At 37.4% G+C, this 18,375-nt stretch overlaps 1 protein-coding gene across 3 annotated transcripts in view; it reads right to left on the reverse strand.

Moving 5' to 3' along the window:
* Positions 1-1,322: 1,322 nt before the first annotated feature.
* RAD51B (RAD51 paralog B) overlaps positions 1,323-18,375 on the reverse strand; it is a 70,646-nt gene continuing 53,593 nt past the window's right edge. The window contains exon 10 of one of the 3 annotated variants that reach the window (XM_026084584.1): positions 1,323-3,371. In XM_026084584.1, the coding sequence (XP_025940369.1) occupies positions 3,210-3,371 (162 nt within the window). In that variant the 3' untranslated portion in view covers positions 1,323-3,209. Of the gene's footprint in view, positions 3,372-8,653; positions 8,955-11,437; positions 14,655-18,375 lie in introns of those variants that run through there. The other 2 variants (XM_026084587.1, XM_026084586.1) reach the window with 2 other exon arrangements.

Below are 18,375 nucleotides of genomic sequence, written 5' to 3' on the forward strand. Positions count from 1 at the left end.
GGCAACGGGCACAAACTGAAACACAGACACTTCCATCTGAACATGAGGAAAAACTTTTTCACTGTGAGGGTGACAGAGCACTGGAACAGGTTGCCCCGAGAGGTGGTGGAGTCTCCTTCTCTGGAGATATTCAAAACATGCCTGGACGCAATCCTGTGCAACGTGCTCTAGGTGACCCTGCTTGAGCAGGGGGTTTGGACTAGATGATCTCCAGAGGTCCCTTCCAACCTCAGCCATTCTCTGATTCTGTGAAGTGCTTTGACTACAAGTGACATCACAATATATGAATGGGGAAGAGAAAGCAATAGTGTAGATGAATTGCAGAGTACCCTACAAAACAGATGGGATCAGATCAACAGAATCAGAATGAACTGTTTAAGCAGCTACTTAAGACTGCTGGACAGAAGGCAGCACTTCGCAGCACCTGCAGTCTCAGGTGGACCCAGCACTTCTGTGGTGGAAAAATGTGTGAACTGATTTGTCCCAGTAACACTGCTCTATGCACTCAGAGGGAAAGAGGAACAAGCATACAGATTGTGTACAATTCCATTTCCTGTGACACTACACTGATTGGTTTTATTGTGAAGTCTATTTATACAGCTCATTATGAATTCCTGGTGTACTTTGATTACTGCCATAGCAGCTGGGCTACTTGCTTTCTTTTAGCACTTAACTGCATCCTTGATTAGTGAGTGGTATATAAATGCTTGTGAAACAAGTACAGGAAGATCAAACAAAAGCAATGATTTCCTCTCCAACTCTTCACCACTACATTACAGTTAACCTGACAACACAAGACCAGTTAGTCTCTGACCTGTAGCAGCTGGGAGTAGCCAGATTCCAGATGGCCCTAGAAAGCTGCTTTCGTACAGCTCTCCTGTCATTGGTATCGACCTGACATGAAAAATTAAAGCAAGCTCTTTGGGCAGATCCATGACAGAAAACACCTCTGAAGACAGCAAATTTCCAGTCATCCAGCATCTGCATGATGTGGTCCCACCACTCAGTGTATGACCCAGTTTCAGATCTATCAGTGCATCATCACTATTGAAACTTGAATCTACTTTCTCTTTGCCAAAATGTATACAGAGTCTGCATGCCACTGGCATCTCAAGTTAATAAGCCACTACAGATTACCCTATCACATCTCATATCTAAATCCTCAGTTTCCAAAACAATTATTCCAGTACCATCACCAGAAGTGAGGATTCAAGTCATTGTTCTCAGGTGAATCCACAATTCACTATGTGCAGCAGAACAGGCACAGCCAGAAGCAAAGCAGACATCTCATTCAAAATATTTTTATTTACAAACTTCACAGGTTGGTGCAGTTCTAGACAAGGCTCAGGATGGGCAGGATTGTTCTCCCCCATTATATTCAGTGCTACAAACTTGAGTTATTCTCCCAGAAATCCTATTGCCAAACTGAAGTAAGCACAGCCATCAGGTTGCCACTGCATTTGGCCTTGGCTAATGCAGGTAGCAATATGTGCAGTGAAGGACAGATCGGGATGAATTTAGGACAAATCATAAGATGTAGACAAATTCAGTAATAAATTTAGCATTACAGCATTCTGTCTAGATGCATCTATCAGTTTAATAGAAGTGCTAACTCTACCTACAAACCTGATCCTGACAATAATAGCTACTGCAAAATACACTAGCTTACACTGGACACAATTGCAGGCTGTCAAATGAAGAAACAGTCCTAACCACTTTCTTCTAGGTATAGTTCATTAGAATTATATGTGCAAAATTTTCAGAATGGTGGACACTCACACTTAAGCTTTTAATTCCTTATTTTGAAACCTAAGCAAGATGCCAGAATTACAAGACTGCTTTATGCCACAAAGCTTCAATTTAGGAAAACAAGGTTTAAGCAGAAACACTTATTAGGATCGTGTATTATTACATATGGGGTTGTCAGCCCCCTTCATTATTTAGCACTTCCCATTATAAGATTCCTTTTCAGTCCCTTAAAACATTCCTGAACTTTAACTATTCTGGTTTAATTTTCCAAGATCCACCTTAAAAGAAGGCTATAGAAGGACACAATTACATATAAGCAGGATGGGTCTCAATAAGAAAATTATTCAATTTCTCTTCTGCTCATTGTGAGGCTTGTCTTCTAAGGCCTCACTTACTGCACACTACTAAAATTCTGTTCTGAACACCAAATTACTTTTTTCTTTAGTGACATTAAGTGCGTCACAGCTACCTTGCCTTCAGAATACTTCCGAAATGAGAAAGTGATTAATTCCATTTACAGATAGGGAATAAAGCCACAGACAGATTAAGGTAGAGTTTTGAGTGCCTACTTTGATCCGCTCAGGACTTCACTGTTCAGTTTAATATAGCTTGCTGTAACGTCTCATTTGTTAAAAGAACAGACTTCACCGGATGTAGTTGTAGCTGTGAATACTTCATTTTTAAACTAACAAATCATGTATCCAAAAAAAATCCACTTACAATGGTTAAGCCATCCTTAAACAGGTTTATATATATTTATATAACCAAAGGGATATCTGATTCTCCAGGGAAGTATTCAACTGCCTTTACTATGTCTTATTCACTTCAGAGAATCAATTTTTGCAATAAATGAGGCAACGATCTTGCAGCCTCCTTCACTGCAAACATATCCAGTCCCTGAACAGATTGAGGCAGAGATACCCTGTAAAATGGAAATGCAGACTAGTGAAATTAGACTGCTTCATAACACATACCAAAAAGGAAAAATTAAGGTTGTATAGAAAAGTTAAACCTCCCATTCTCTAATTCTTCACTGCCTGTCACAGGATGCTCAATAATGTTTTGACATTTTTAAACACAATTTTGAACCTGCTTGCACTTGGGCTCTTCTAAGACTATGAAACATTATTCCATTATTTTGTTTCATTTGAACACACGGTGCAGGTACGAACAGCCGCCTTACAGGCAAAAGGCTCAATATTCCATGAACAGTGACCAGAAGACAGCTGTAATTCAGGGTTTGGAGGAGGTTTTGCTGTTGTGTTTAAGTAAGCCTGTGTTCTGTAACATTTCTTTCCAGTGACATTGAAGTCCTTTCAGACCTCTTCTCATACTGTATCTATGGTGATCATTATATCTGATCTGTCAATCAACAAAAAATGATTGGTACCAGTCAGATCATTCTCTTAAATGACTTTAAGAAAAAAACCAAAAAACTCTAGTTACTTAATGTTACTGTCTTAGAACAAAAGAAAAAGATGTATATACATCTGCAGCAGCAAGATTTTAGCCAAGAACATAAGCAAAAAGGGAAATAGCTTGTTTCTGATGAAGCACACTTGTTTCAACTCTAATACTGGAATGTATTCCTTTCTGAAGCATCCAAGCAATAGAAATTCCACCTGCAATTTACAATAAAGAATGTTTATGGAAGAACTACATTTGTTTCACATTTCACTCAAAATTTTATTACCTTGGCCCCAGAATAGCCTTGTTCTTTACATGTATGGACATAATTATTTTAATTAGTACCAAATACTTCACTAGATGCTTGAGAGTATGTTTTTTTTTTTTAATTTCTATATGTATAATCACACCTTGAGATTAGAAACTTCAACCCACAAAGATATTTGTTTCCACTCCTATCACTGTACTTCTAAAACAGATTGCTCCTGGAGGCTGGTTTGCGAGTCCACAGCAGGAAATGTAGGAGCTGAATTCCAGCCACTTACGAGCACTGTGCACACACACATTATAGCAGATTATCAAGCTCCTAACAGCAGTTCAAGAAAGTATATGCATATGTCTTTAATCCAAAAAATGAATAATGACAGATGAGCATGGATCTTTATGTATGATCAAAAAAGTTGATCTTATTTTAAACATGATAAATTTGACACCATCAATTTATATTAGTTTCACCACTGACATGGGATTCAAACCTTCTGACATTCTGGACTATTTCATTAATGCTGGGTCTGCTGCTGACTCACTTCAAAATCTTGGAAGTAGTCATTTATTCTCTCCATGCTTTATTTACCCACCGTAAGGTTATTTCTATCAAAAGGATTTTTAGAGAAATGTTTGTTTGCCATGTGCTTTAAGACTCTAAAATAAACTGTCCTAAGCTTTCAGAATGTTTAAAGTATTCCTTGACAAGGTCAGGATTCATATGGTCTTCCTGTCCAAACAAGCTGCAAATATCATTATCCCAAAATTTCAAACACTGTAACAAACAAGAATTAGGCCACAATGTCCTGTAACTTCCATTACCTCGTGGTGCTTCTCAGCAGACAATACAACATACTATGCTATGGCCACATGGGGATCTGAATGCCTGCTTGAAAAGAACACAATCTTCGAGAGCTAAGAGCATCTCCAGGTGTCTGCATAGATACATATGTTTGTTTACTGAGATTCAAGACAACCCATACTGATTGATAAAACACTTAGCATTTAGAACCTCCAGTGACAACACTTTGCAAGAAACTCTGTATTATTCTTGGCAAGAAATTGTGGAAAATGGTAAGAAATAGTCAGGATACCCTCATACGTCAGTGAACTGGAATTTTTCACAGAACAGTTTCCCTTGTAAATTTGTCTCCACCTAGTTTAATCAACAGAATCTGCAGCTGTTAACAGGTTGTGCCTCTATATGGTACCCCATATAAATACATTTCTTAAGACAGAAGCTGAGTCCAATTGTTTTAACTGGACTTGGTACAAAAAAAATGCATAAATAATGAAGTCTACCATCAAACGAAGAAGGACAATCCAGTGTAGGCTGAAGGAAAACTGCTTTCCTCTGGTTCAAAGCTGTGCAAGCACAAGGACATGCTCAGAGGGTCTTCCTCTGCTTTGCTCACATACACAGCTGCAGCTTAGGCTTCCTAATCTCAGGAGAAATACCCTTCCCCTCATTTAGGGCCAGCTAATTGAGGGTTGGCAAGTGGAGGGGTCGAGCACAGTTAAGAGACTTGCGACAAAACTTAAAGTAATTACCACAACTTTACTGGAATACACTGCGAAGTACAAAACATCCTTACAAAGGATGTTATTTGAGAAAGTTAGTTTTGGATTGCTTGGGAGGCTTCATTTTCTCTTACTCACATTTCTCATTTCCTGCAACCTCCCCCCACCCCCTTTCAAAAAAAGGGAGGGAAACAGAACAAACTTGCCTGTAAGAATTACTTCACTTTTTAGGAAGGTACTTTCGCTTGAGGCCTGCTTCGTTTGTCCAGTTAATTCTATTTGGGCCATTCAAATTAATTAGCTATAGGGGGAGGGTTGTTTTATTTTTCAGAGGTTTGATTTCTTTGCTTGTTACATTTTTGTATTATGTTCATTCATTATTTCCCATCAACTAAAATGATGAGCAAGCTGGTACAAAAATACTGAAATGTGGAATTTAACAGAGTCCAGAATTAAAAACAGAAGCTTACAGGATTTGTAGGGAAAAATGCTTTCAAGGGTTTTTTTCTTCAAATTCCTGAATAAACCCATACCAAAGGGCATTGTTTGACTGGCATGAACTTTTAAATTTTTTAAAGGGAATTTAAAAGGTTTCTGATTAATGCTGGTGTCACAAAGCTCTCTGCTGGCACTATCTTACTGAAACCAACCATCAGCCCCTGAGGAATAATACTCCGAGGTTGTAAGCACGCGATATTCTTAGCAACAAGAAGCTCCAACTTTATGGAAAATTTTGTATTAAATATTTTACTTTTTACTAACAATGTGTATTTCAGTAGCACACAGAAGCCTAAAAAAACCTTAGACCTACTGTTTTCTTAATCAGTGCCTGGCAAAGTTAAAAAAAACAACCCTCCCAGCTAACCCCAATGTTGATTTTAAGTAGACAGAAAAGGCAAGGGATAGTGTAGGTGCAAGAGGTAGAATGACATGTGAGGTATCAGGTCATCTGCTATGACCTCTAATGTCACAGCAGACCAGTGGCAGAGTTACAAAAACAGCCTGACTCCCGCCCACTGGCCTGATCCATTACATGTGCACTCTCAATAATTATTAGCATTTAAATAAATACTACTGGTTGAACAATGGAAGTAACTTGTGTTTAATACTTAGAGTTTATTTACAGTTGTCCCTGTAAAAGTACACTAGAGGGATATGAAGTATCGGGAGCCCTGCAGTATATTCTTGTAGATCATTTTTACTGTTTGGCCGAGTTCAGTGGTGCGTCCTTTTCAAGCATACCTCCCTGTCTTTAGCTTCCTCCCCCCACTTCTTCCTACAGAGTATGCCCACAGCTCCCCCTTACACCCCGGAGTTTTCTCAGTCTCTAGTAAACATGTATTGCTAGAGTTCACACTCTCCCTATTTTATGTTCTTTTCAGTCTTCCTGAAGCCATTCGTCAGTTCCTGGAGAAAGGTGCTCCTGTCTACGAAGCACTCATACTCTCACACTCTGTGTCACCGAGAGACAAATCTTTGTTCCAGAACAATGTATTTATGATACTCAGAAACTGGGAAACTTCATTTAATGACAACAGCGAGAACAACCCCAACATCTTAGCATGGTACAAGTTCCTTGAAACTTGACTGACAGTTAATCATAATGAACATTAGGAGCCAAATGACCTCAAGATACTTCCTGAGGAATACACCGCGCTCACTCACTCTCACACGCGCCCTCTCTCTCTTTGCATGTATATAAGGCTGGGAACCTTAGAACGAAGAGTTCTCTTCTGTACTTCCATTTCTATGAATGCTTAAAAATTCCAAATTTGGTGAAAAACCTGTGCGAAGCTGTTGTTGTTAGACAGCTGCAAGGAGACTCTTTCTTTGAATCTGCCATACTCTCTTTCCATATTATGAGCTGATTTGGTTGTCTGAGACTGGTTACAGGCCATACAGTATCACTGCAGTGTTGTGTCAGCCATTGTTTATATATATATATAAGAAGAAAAAGTACATATCCCAGCAAGATTTCTGATGAGTCCTTCCTATCGTATGTGACAGGCCAGTTTACAAAGACAGTTTGACTAAGATAATCAGAAGGAAACAACTATGTCACAGTTTTCTACTGAAAGCAGATCACTGTCAAAGATTTCTGGAGTGGCAGAATTTATGTGGTCCCCCAAAACATCAAAGAAGAGATTCATCGCTGACACAGGAACAAGGTAGCTATGTTCACTAAAACAACAAACATCTGGTAGGTCATAAAGAGGAAATCTGGAGAAGACAGTCTTGTGAGGTACTCTATATGTTACTTTTGACACACATCCAAACCCTGAATCTAGACGCATGTTTAGTCTGGCTATGATACAACTGTTATTAACATTTCACCTTTCTAAGCTAATTTTAGGATTTAGCATAAAAACAGTAATTTCCCCTTTTATTTACTGTGAATAAGCTCTAAGGATAAAAAAGGCTCTGACCATATGGCCAGGCTGCAGGTTGGCTTGTCAATTTCCAAATTATAAAAAATCATTACTTCAAACATTCTTCCTCTTAGTCCAACTACCAGAGTTTCTACTTTACGTTTTTTGTTGGCAGGTACAGGACCTAGTACACATACCCAATAATTTTCTGCAAATGTGGAATTTGACGATAGAGAATTGGAAAGGGCCAGATTATGCTTCAAAAGGGGAGGGAATGAAGAGCAAAGACAAAAAAACACAAAGAATCATCTCACAATGTCAAAAAACACATTAAATGTAAGTGAGGCCTGGAGGTATTTAGGAGTTTAAATATGCAAGTGCAAAGGAGTATTAACACAAATGGTTCCAAGATCTCTGCACCAAAGAGAATCTTATTTAAAAAATCATCTATGGTGCATAGGAAGTAAGCATTATATTACTGCTCATCCCTGGATCATTCCCCTTCACACTTTTTAGATCAGGAATTAGATACCTTCAATCACAATTGTGATTGCTTTGGCATGTGCCTCAGTGTTTATAACAGACCATATTACTCAGGATGGTGGCCCATGAAATTGTACATTCAAACCGGATAGTTTTCACTCACAAATTTGTTCTTCCTTTTTTAAAGCTGAAGCTGAAGAGGTATTTTTGTAGCATATTAAAATATTTGCATATTACTGTATTCTACATTTTCATCTTACTTGCACACCCTGACCAAATGCTGTAGACCACAATAATTTAATGTTACTTGGGTTTTTTTGTTTTGTTTTTTGTTTTTTGTTTTTTTTTTTTTAAAGGGAGCGCTCTTCATCATTCAACGTATTCAGACTTCAACTGTCCAACCTCTAATGATTTCACACATTGGCTGTAATTGTTCTCCACCTGAGCTCTATCTTCCTCAGACTTATTGACACTTCTATAGCTTTTTGTTTCTTAACAGATGTAAGATATATTCCAATATAAGAAACAAAGATCCAATCTAAACTCTCGCAAATGCTTTCAAAACAAATTATGGCCACATATGTGTTTCAGATGATGAAAACTTCAAAACTCGGGAGGGGGGAGAAATAAAACTGGAAAAGCCATCAAGTTCATTTACCTGCAGAAGAACAGCCAGGATGCTTTTGGGGCTCTACAGCATCCATGTATCATACACCAATGCTTTGAAGACGTACAGATTCTCCTTGGAGCTAAGCCTAAACCCACAGTCAGAATTTGGCTGCTATCATCAGTATTATAACTAAATCTAGTAGTCTCCAGTTCATATTTTGTAAGATGTCATGTTTCTAACTAGGATATCAGAAAAAGTGAAAAGCAGTGAAGATATGCTTTTGTCTCTAAAATTAGCAAAAACACATTAGAGGCCTCATGGCCTTTCCCGATGAGGAAGTCAACAACTTATAAACACCACATATCGCAGCAGCGTAAGACTCACAAGAGTAGTTGCATCATAGATTTTGCCTATTTTTGGTTGACACAACTGTTAACAGGAGGGACAAACCTTGATATCAAATGGTTGGAAGCAGCTGTGCCAAAGGTCTGGTCAAAGTGAGGTCAAAATGAAACCTCATGTGTCACAAGCCAAGGAAATCTCAAGTCCTCCTACAATGCAACAAAAAAAACTCACTCTCAAGAACAGGCGGAAGGAAAATTGAGTAAGAAACAATCACCTATGCAAATCAAAGAGATAAGGAACATGAACACTGTCTAGGTGAGAAAAGTCTCCAAGCTCAAACTGTTGATGGACAGGTTTACTCAGAACCAGACAACACAAACACAACCACCCAAAGAATTTATAATTTAATTTAGAAAAGAGCAGCAAGATAGTCATCAGCACCCGCTATCAATATGCCAGGAAAGGAAGCAGTAGGTACAAGGCCTGCCTAGAATGCACAAGGTCATTCTTTAAATATAGCCAATGCTTATAGACTATTTTCATCACCAGGTAAGTCACTTTGACACAGTTTAAGAAAAGGTATCAGCAAAACTTCTGTCATCTAGAGGCATCAATTAAAACTCTGTTCAACATCAGGGGCATGCTTCATGTTTAAACATTTCTTAAAGAACTATCAGGAAGCACAAGACAATGATCTATCAACTGGACTTGTATGGAAGAAGTTAAAATAGTTTTCATCAGAAGAATACCATTTGCTCTGATACACTGTTTCTCTTCTTTCATGTCATCTCAAGAAGTAAAAACTACATACAGCTTTTTTGCTAAAAACTACAGATTACTAGCCAAAAACATTTTTCCCCTTATTTCAGAATTATCCCATTTACTGCCATACAGATGACAGCATTCAATAACAATGATGCTAATACTATCATGAAAATATGAAGTTCATAATTCTGAAATGGGCATTCAGGTAAGTGTCTGAATCTTTAGAGCTGTTGAGCTTCTATAGAGACCTGTGAGACTACCTGGCACACAAAACTCCTGACATTAACTTTAGTACCATAGGGCTGCTGTTCCAGGGGCAACCAAGTTTGAAAACTAAGATAATCTTGGCTATGGACAGTTGTTCAAAGTTATTATCAGACAGGTTTCCAGACTAAATCCCCTAATAAATGTCCTCTCTTCTCAAGTGTTCTCTTTACAGAAAAGTTTTGCTTTTCATTCACTCCCTTACATTTTTGGCTTTTTCCTCCCGTCGTTTCTGCACAGGTTTACAAGCCCAATGACAACTCCAGCATTTGTGGTGATTCAATTACATGCAGATTAAAAAAAAAAAAGGGGGGGGGGAAGGAAAATGCGTTTTCCTCATTCTTCCTGCTGATTCATTCTGGAAGAAGTACAGCTGCTTCACAGTGTTGGGGAGGAGGGTAGGCCTTTATATGACAGTACTGTATTTAGCACATGCTTTACCAAAGCCATTCTCCACCTTGGCCTTGCATACACTCATTTAACTAAAAGGTGCTTTTTAAAACACATTTAGCCAAAGAACAATTCTATGTACCTGTGAAAAGCAGCTCATTGCTCTTAGTCTCCTTTTCGTATCCAAGTCAGTTTAAGCTAGCTCAGGTTATCCTGACATTACATGAACAGGATATAATGCAATTTGTGCTTGCTGACGCACCTACAACTTCTCCCAATGCCCCAGCACTAAGGGCTTCCAAACTACTGATTTAAAATTACTCAAAAGTGTAATAACTACACAATTTCCTTAGAGAAGTGAGGCACTATACAGAAATCAACTCATGAAATCATGTTCATGTACATCTCTTGCTTTGCAAATTAAGGATGAATCTCTGCCAAAGTGCCTGCACCTCCCACTATTTCTTCAAACGCCAGATGGGCAGGCGCACAGAACAGTATGACCAGCAAAAATTCTTTCCACAAGTTTCCTTTGATGGAATAAGGCAGTTACCTCAACCTCTGATTTTTTTTTATGTCTCTAGCACACAGTAAGAACAACAATCACAGCAACAGATGTTTGTCTCCTACTTATCACTTTAAAGGGCATCACAGATATGCTGAGTTTATTCAGACCTATGAAGTCAGCAATTCTGAAGCAATATTGTAACTATCAGACACACAAAAGGGCTACCCCATTAGGAGTTCCAACTAAAAAAGGGATATTAAACACAAAACCAGAAAGAACAGACCTTCATGCTGGTTTTGAGTCCAACAGTGAGGGAGAACACAGTTTTAATAAAAAAGTGAGCAATCACAAACTTGTCAATACGAAGATGTTAACAGCTGAGTCAGTGACAGCTTAACACTAAAACCCAGGACTCTCTGACACCATTCACTTAATTATTTTCTTTATTGTAAATCTTTAGGCTTTAAAACAGCTTGAACTTGGGGGAGCTCCTGTTTTCTGTCATTTGGCAACTCATAACCTGCAGGGCTGTTTCATTTAGAATAAAATGTTAGAAAAGTGATCAACAATAAATCACTGCAGTGTGCACTTAAAAATCTCATAAAGTGAAGAGTTGGAAAGCAGAGAGTGTTCATGTAAAAAGAGAGGGGAGGAGATGATTTGCTGCTTGTGGCATAGGACTAAGTTAATACATCTGGGTTCCATTCTACATGCTAAATGAGAATACCACCATGTACTTCAGAGAGGTGAAAGGAGGTTTTATTTATCAGCATTTGTAAAACACTGAGATCTCAAGATAAAATATTTTAGCAAAACAGAAATTATTATTAGAGCATTACTTTMCCATGCAAAACATTTTATGAAGCAAAGCAAGAGTTTAATAGAAGTACAGCATCTGACTCCCTTTAAGTCTCTATGAAGACTGATTGGTATTTCCACATTAAAAGCCAAGTCAAGTCAAAAAACAGGGGTGGATACCTAAATATCAACATTTTGATTTTTTGAGCAGAGAGCACACAACCCTCAAGTGGTGCAGGCACTCAGTTTCTTAATTCAACAACCAATCTTATGTTTAGATTTGAAAATGCTAATCTTAAAGTGCTTACAAATTCATGACCAACTCTCCCTAAGAATTAGTGAGCATCAGGCAAATGCAAGACACCTGCTTCACATAAGTGTCTCCCTAATGCGCCTCAGAAGAAACTTAAAATATCCAAAGGAAGTTAACCTTGCTTCAAGCAATCAGTAAGCCTTCCTCTTAATGCAGGATGAGAAACTACTCTGTGGTGTGAATGCTAACCGAAAAGAAATTGGTCTGAAACATACCCAAAATATTGTAGTGACTCAACACTCAAACAGCAAAACACATTCGTCTTTCTAACTATCTGATCTGCTTTTAAACTAATGGCCTAAGTCAATCCCTCTCCATTTCACCATTTCTATGTTGGCAGTTAAGTCCTTTCCTGTTACTCTTCCTCTAAAGTCCCCCAGAGAGGTAAATTAAAATCTTGACAGTACTGACAGCACAATAATGCTATTAAAACAAACTGCCTCAAACACAGTATCTCGGCCCTAATGATCTTAGCTCCTCACTGTTAGTACATTCCACTACCAGAGAAGTGCGATATCCCTCCCAATATCCCATTAAGATGATCCTGAGCTTTCTGTCAAACAATTCCATTTAGTGCTTCAGAATGCAATCAGCAAATGACACAAAACATGTTTTGTTGGTACATCATTGTTTGAGATACACCACATTTTGCCTTTAACTGACTTTACAGGCTAAGAAATAAGTCTTTTCTCTGAATCTGAAGACACTGAATAGTTACTCGCATATAAAGACAGACAACTTAATCCCTTGACTGCATTGTTACTGAGCTTGACCCAAAGCTGTTTCAAATAAATGGAAATATCAATGGATTTTGAACAGGTTCTCTACAATGCAGAATGAAAGTCCCATAACATGCAGAGAAAATTTGTGTTTTGAATTGCATACTAATGTCCAAAAAGGTTCAGTTTTACAGAGCTTAAATCTGCATAATTTTTTTTAAACAAAGTTTTTACAACATTTTTCCTGTCTTCTCAGAGAACTACCAAAGCAGAATGTAAATTGTGAACAATATAGATGTCAAAGGGCCCCAGCTAATAGGTGTATTTCAATTGTAAGTTTTCCTCGAAATAGCAGTCTAAAAACTATTCATTTTTGTAGCTGTTCAAGATAAGAAAAATCCTGCTTCCCGCAGGATATTTTTAGTAAAATGATGAAGATTTGTTATTTCTGCTTGCAAATCACCCTGTTACAAAGGTATTCTTCTAAGCACTGCAATTGCAGTTCGCTGATCTTTGGGAAAGTCTCATGGACACTATTCCATTTTTCACATCAGTAAGAATCTCTTAATCTGCTTTCTAAAGGCAGATGATTACCAGGAAGGAGAAGGGCAAAGGAATAAAGTTGTTTATTCAGAGTCCACAGCACTGTTTGGGGGAAAAATACATCTTTCAGCTTGTTAAGCGGATACATCCTAGGCCAAAATCACCCAAAAATGTGGAATGTTAGTTTCAATACAATCAATTACTCCAATATCATTCAAGTTTGGGGTCATATTCTGTGCTTAAGCTATTTTAAAGAAAGTCTAAAACCAACTACAGGCTTATAATCACTGCTCAAAACTAAAGATACAGGAGAATCCAGTAAGGAATTCAAACTAGGTGCTGATAATTGTTTTGAACAGATGTATCTGTGGACTCCCATGGAAGAAAACCAGCAGATAGAAATAGATGGAAAAAAGAAGTTCCAAACATAGTCTGAAGCTGCTACAGAAAGAACCTTTGGTCCAAGTATTGACTGAAAGTGTTTCTTCTGAATTATTAACAAAGAAATTATTTATCTGTTTGACTCTGCTGGTGCTCAGACAAGGAAAATTTGGTATACAATTCATAAATAAGCAGGTAAACATCAAAAGACATGTCTCCATCAGTTTCTTCTCATACCTACAATCAATCTGCAAGAACCAACATTTTTGGCTACAAAATTAATTTTTACCTGTAAAATTAAACTAAATTTGCATGTTTACTCTAATTCATTGTTTTAGAAGAATTTAATTTTGTCTCAGACAAGGTCAGGCAGCACTACCTATCTGCAACCTGAAAACATCACTTTAACACAGCAGTGTTTGAAACAGACTTTGACAACTACTCAGCACAAAGAAGCAAGATTTAATACAGAACAAGAAGTCAAGAATATTCACCCCAGAACACTAGTATGATTACTGGGTTTAAGAAGGTAAAATAAAGGATCTGGAGTTACAATCCATTGTCCAAAATTAACAACCCTAAACTCCTCCAGAAATTTCAAGGGAATTTTGAATGAAAGAAAATCACAATTTTGATTTTATACATATTTTCTACAGCCTTGTTAATGCTAAATATTTAGTTATTCTGGATACTGTTCGCAAACCATCACATTCTGCAAGTGTTCTTATTAACAAAACAGGTAATTTTGAAATAAAAAATTAGCCTACTATAATACCTTACTCTTTGTGTATCAGAATTATTTTACATTGAGATTTTTCTGTAATCCACAAAGGCTGATGATGAAGGAATTCAACATACTGTTTCTATCCAGACTGCAGTAGGTAAAACAAGTAAACAAACCCAGATCTTCTGCTTCTGTCTTAACAAGCGCACCARGTCCATCATAACTCTTTCCTCCCCTTTTACAGAATTAAGGACCTTTTCTTCTTTTTCTAGTCACCTTGATTTTTGTACTGCACTAAGAGCTAACTTTCCAACATTCCCAGATGACCACTAGTGTTTTGCTAATAATCTCATTTACCTCCATTATTTAGCTCCATCTATCACCAGAAGTCACTCTAGGATTTCTTCAATTTTAATAGTGACTGATTGAAGCCATCTTCCCCTCCCCACTTCAGGCTGGTTCTCTTAGGGAACATTTGGGAAATAGACAGAAGGCAGGATCCTAAGGGAGAAGACATGGGTGCATTTCAGGAATAAGAACCACAATACACCATGACAGACCAAGACCCTGCTTTCTAGAACAGTGCCCCCCAACCAGCTTTTCAAATCCCTTAAAATGGACCAGCATCCAGTGGGTCATATATGCACAAACTAATCAGTTTCCTAGGGAATTAATATTTTTATTCTGAGTCCTTTCAGACTACCTCACAAACAACTACTACTTTTGGTTATATAAGTGGCCAAACATCATATTTAGTTAAGAAGCCAAAACATCTCCTTTCCTGAGTACAAGGTGGTATTTTAAAAGACCTCTCATACTCTTTTTCCTCTTCATTAAGACATAACTTGACATCAAACAAACTACATTTAACTGATGTTTAGGCTGTATAAATTTCCTGGACAGTTGTCAGTTTATTAAAGTTTAAAGGAAGACACATCATCCTAAGTCAACAGTTTTAGGAGGGCTTTATTTTTCTTTCCAGTCACAGCAAGAATTAGGGGGTGTGACTGACTCCTTTCCCGGCATGGTTTACATCTATTTAAAAAAAAAAAGCATAAAAGCATGCAACTGTAAATAAACCACAAAAAATAAAAAGTGGCTAAAAAGACAGGGTGAAATATTAGAACAAATTGTATTGTATCATTCAAAAGAGCAAGACCAGAGCTCAGCAGACAGGTGTTTTTAACTGAGCAGATTACACGTTTCAATACATACTGAATGCTGACTCCGACAGGTAACGCCATTCATCACTTTAGATATTCTCAGCAAAATTTACTGTTGATTAAAAGGTCTCCTAGGGACTATTTTGATCAATATGAAACTCATCACACAGCCATTCACAAACAGACAATTTGTTCACAAGAGTGCCTGGATCTGATTTTGGATTGAGATATCCAAATGGCATGCATATGTCTTGTCTGTCTTTATGACAGATCAGAAGACACAAGTTTCTGCTCAACTACTACCCTTCTGTACAGAGTCACACAGAAAAAATAGATTACATCTAAGCCTGGATACATGGAACTAACTCAACTCCAACAACTGAGAAATATATCATTTTCTTCAAGTTATTGCCCATATCACACACATTGCTGTAAGAAACTCTAAAGAAGCAACCATTTATTCCATTTGGAATTAGACATAAAAGGTCTCAAAAGAATAAATTGAAAGCATTTTCTGCAGGTCCCAGAAGCTGCATAATGTCATCTTGGGAGGATGCAAGGAGTTTCAGACAGCTGTGCTACAAATTTTCAGGATATTGCCAGTGTTTGAACTGTCAGGGAAGGGCAGAAGGGGAGGAACATGCACCTTAAAAAAACAGGTGCATGCAACATAGTAGTAAAACATAGCTATGTTTTAGTTCACTCTCATACCATCATAGTGGGTTCAGATAGCCTTTGGTGAAAGATCACCAGAGCCTTCCCTCCATCCACTGTATCTGTGACAAGCCAAAGACAGTGATATAAATTATTTAGCCATTTACAAGAAGAATAGAACATGCCTTACACAACAACATGTGGCATCTAGATGAATGAAGTTTTGGTTACAATGAGAAGTTTTTTATTCAGAAATTCCATTTCTGTATTTGACAGACACTTGCTGCTTATCATTAACAACGTATTCTTGAGGTGGAAAATGCATAAGGGAGGTTTGCTCTCAGAGCTTGCATCTTTCCCACCCCTCAACATCTGAAGTGACAATAATGAATAAGGCCACACTTGCTGATGACTGCAGTAGGTAACATGCAGTGACAGTGGCTCAAGAAGATAACCGTAATAATTACAAGGCGATAAGACCCCAGGCAGATATCTCATCTTATGCTAGTGCAAATATATTTAGTTGAATTACTCAAAACTGTAAAGATCAGAGGGGCAAGACAAAGCAGAAATTGCAGAGGAACACCTTAAAGAGAAGTCTTTCCCCTAAACTGTCTTCCTGGCTTTTACTGAGAACAGCATTTTATTCTACGATTTTGTTGGCGCTAAACATTTGAAAGAATGAGCTCACGTTCTCACTTCTGGGAAATTAGGAGATGCATTAAGCATGGTTCTTTACACATTTCATGGATTAAGGAGTTGCAAGCAAACCATCTTCCTGGGACATTAAGATATCCAAGGCAGAAGGGGATCCAAGACTCTTCTCATTTCCTGAAACAGTCTTAGCACATGTGAGGTAATATTTGAATGCCAGGGAATTTGAGACACCATTTTAGGGCAAAGAATATTTTTTAGGCAGGCTGCTAACATGAAACAGCATAAGCAAACTGTATTGAACTGAAACAGTGTACGACTATAAAGTTTTGCAGGCAGGTGACAAACCATGCCCTTAAGGGGAATGGATACAAAGCTTATTCTACCCACAATCCAAGCTGATCAGAACACAGCATCAAGTCAAAGCTAACATGTCCTCCTCACTAAAATATCTAAAAGATAAATGCATTAAAAGCATTTGTAGCTCCTTGAAAGTATCCAGTTTTACTTCCTTACAGCTCTATCAGGCTGCATTTTTTGACAAAGAACCAAGTTGCTAAATCTCTTTCCTACAACCATAAATACCTAGTGTCTTATCTGAACGACCTTCTTTTATTAAAACTTACCATTATCCAATCATGAAACCAAATGAAAAACACTAGACAATAGCAACAAATTACAGCCTACATGCTAAACTTTGAATATTAACTCTTCTCATTAATAGAGTATGTAAAACAATTTGTAAAACACTGCAGCTACACAATGTTATAAAACATTACAACTACACCAAGTTTTCATATATGTGCAAATAATAAACACATGCATGGAGATTTAGGACTGAATTTGCATACTGAGAAGCACAAAATTTGATGGTCAACTCAGAAATACTCTACAGAAGATTATTCTTTAAAATTGCTTCTTGGGCACTTGCATTTTACAGCTCAGTTATGGGATTCATATAACAACTATAGGTCTTTGCTGAACCTACCTTTCCATTGTCTATTCTCTTACAGCTTTTATGAAAACCATTAGGATATTTAACTATAACTTGGGCACTTAAAAATGTCACTGATGATGTTACATAATGCCATAAGAATTCTAAAGCAAATAACAGACTGATTATATGAAGTTTGGCAGAACATTATTTTGCATGGAAGGCAATTACCAAACATTGTCTCTCTCCCACACATCCCACAAAAAAACCTTGCAATATACAGTGTCAGCCATAACTCCCAAGCAAGTACAACAAACATATTTAAGTATTGCTTTTGATTTAGGTTTAAATAAATGAAACTAATACAGCATTTGACTTTGGACTAAGAAGAAAATCATACGTCATTCCAGACAGTAGTTGAGTAAAGGAACCCCTACAAAATGGAGTTAATTAACCTGTTTATTAAAAGTCATTTGATATTTTTCCTCATTTGACACTTAATGGTCACTAAAAAGTGAAATTCTTTCAGAACAGCTTCTGTATCCTCTAAACCAAGCACATCACTATTTGACAGATGTGTTTTTATAATAATTTCTAGAACATTTTTCTTACAAAGATATCTTAATTCTACAATATAAGTATCAAGCATTTTTCTAAAACTGTAGACAGAAGTCAAATTCTGCACCTTTTAGGCAACTTTTCTTATTTATATCTAAATCCAATACAGCAGTTGAGATCAGAGTAACTCTTGAAATGACAGTTTCTTTTCTGAGCTACCTGATTCTTTAAGAAAATACAACAACTGAGGCTATTCCAA

Source organism: Apteryx rowi, unplaced genomic scaffold (assembly GCF_003343035.1).
Source record: "Apteryx rowi isolate R43461 unplaced genomic scaffold, aptRow1 scaffold_647, whole genome shotgun sequence".
Lineage (NCBI taxonomy): Eukaryota > Metazoa > Chordata > Aves > Apterygiformes > Apterygidae > Apteryx > Apteryx rowi.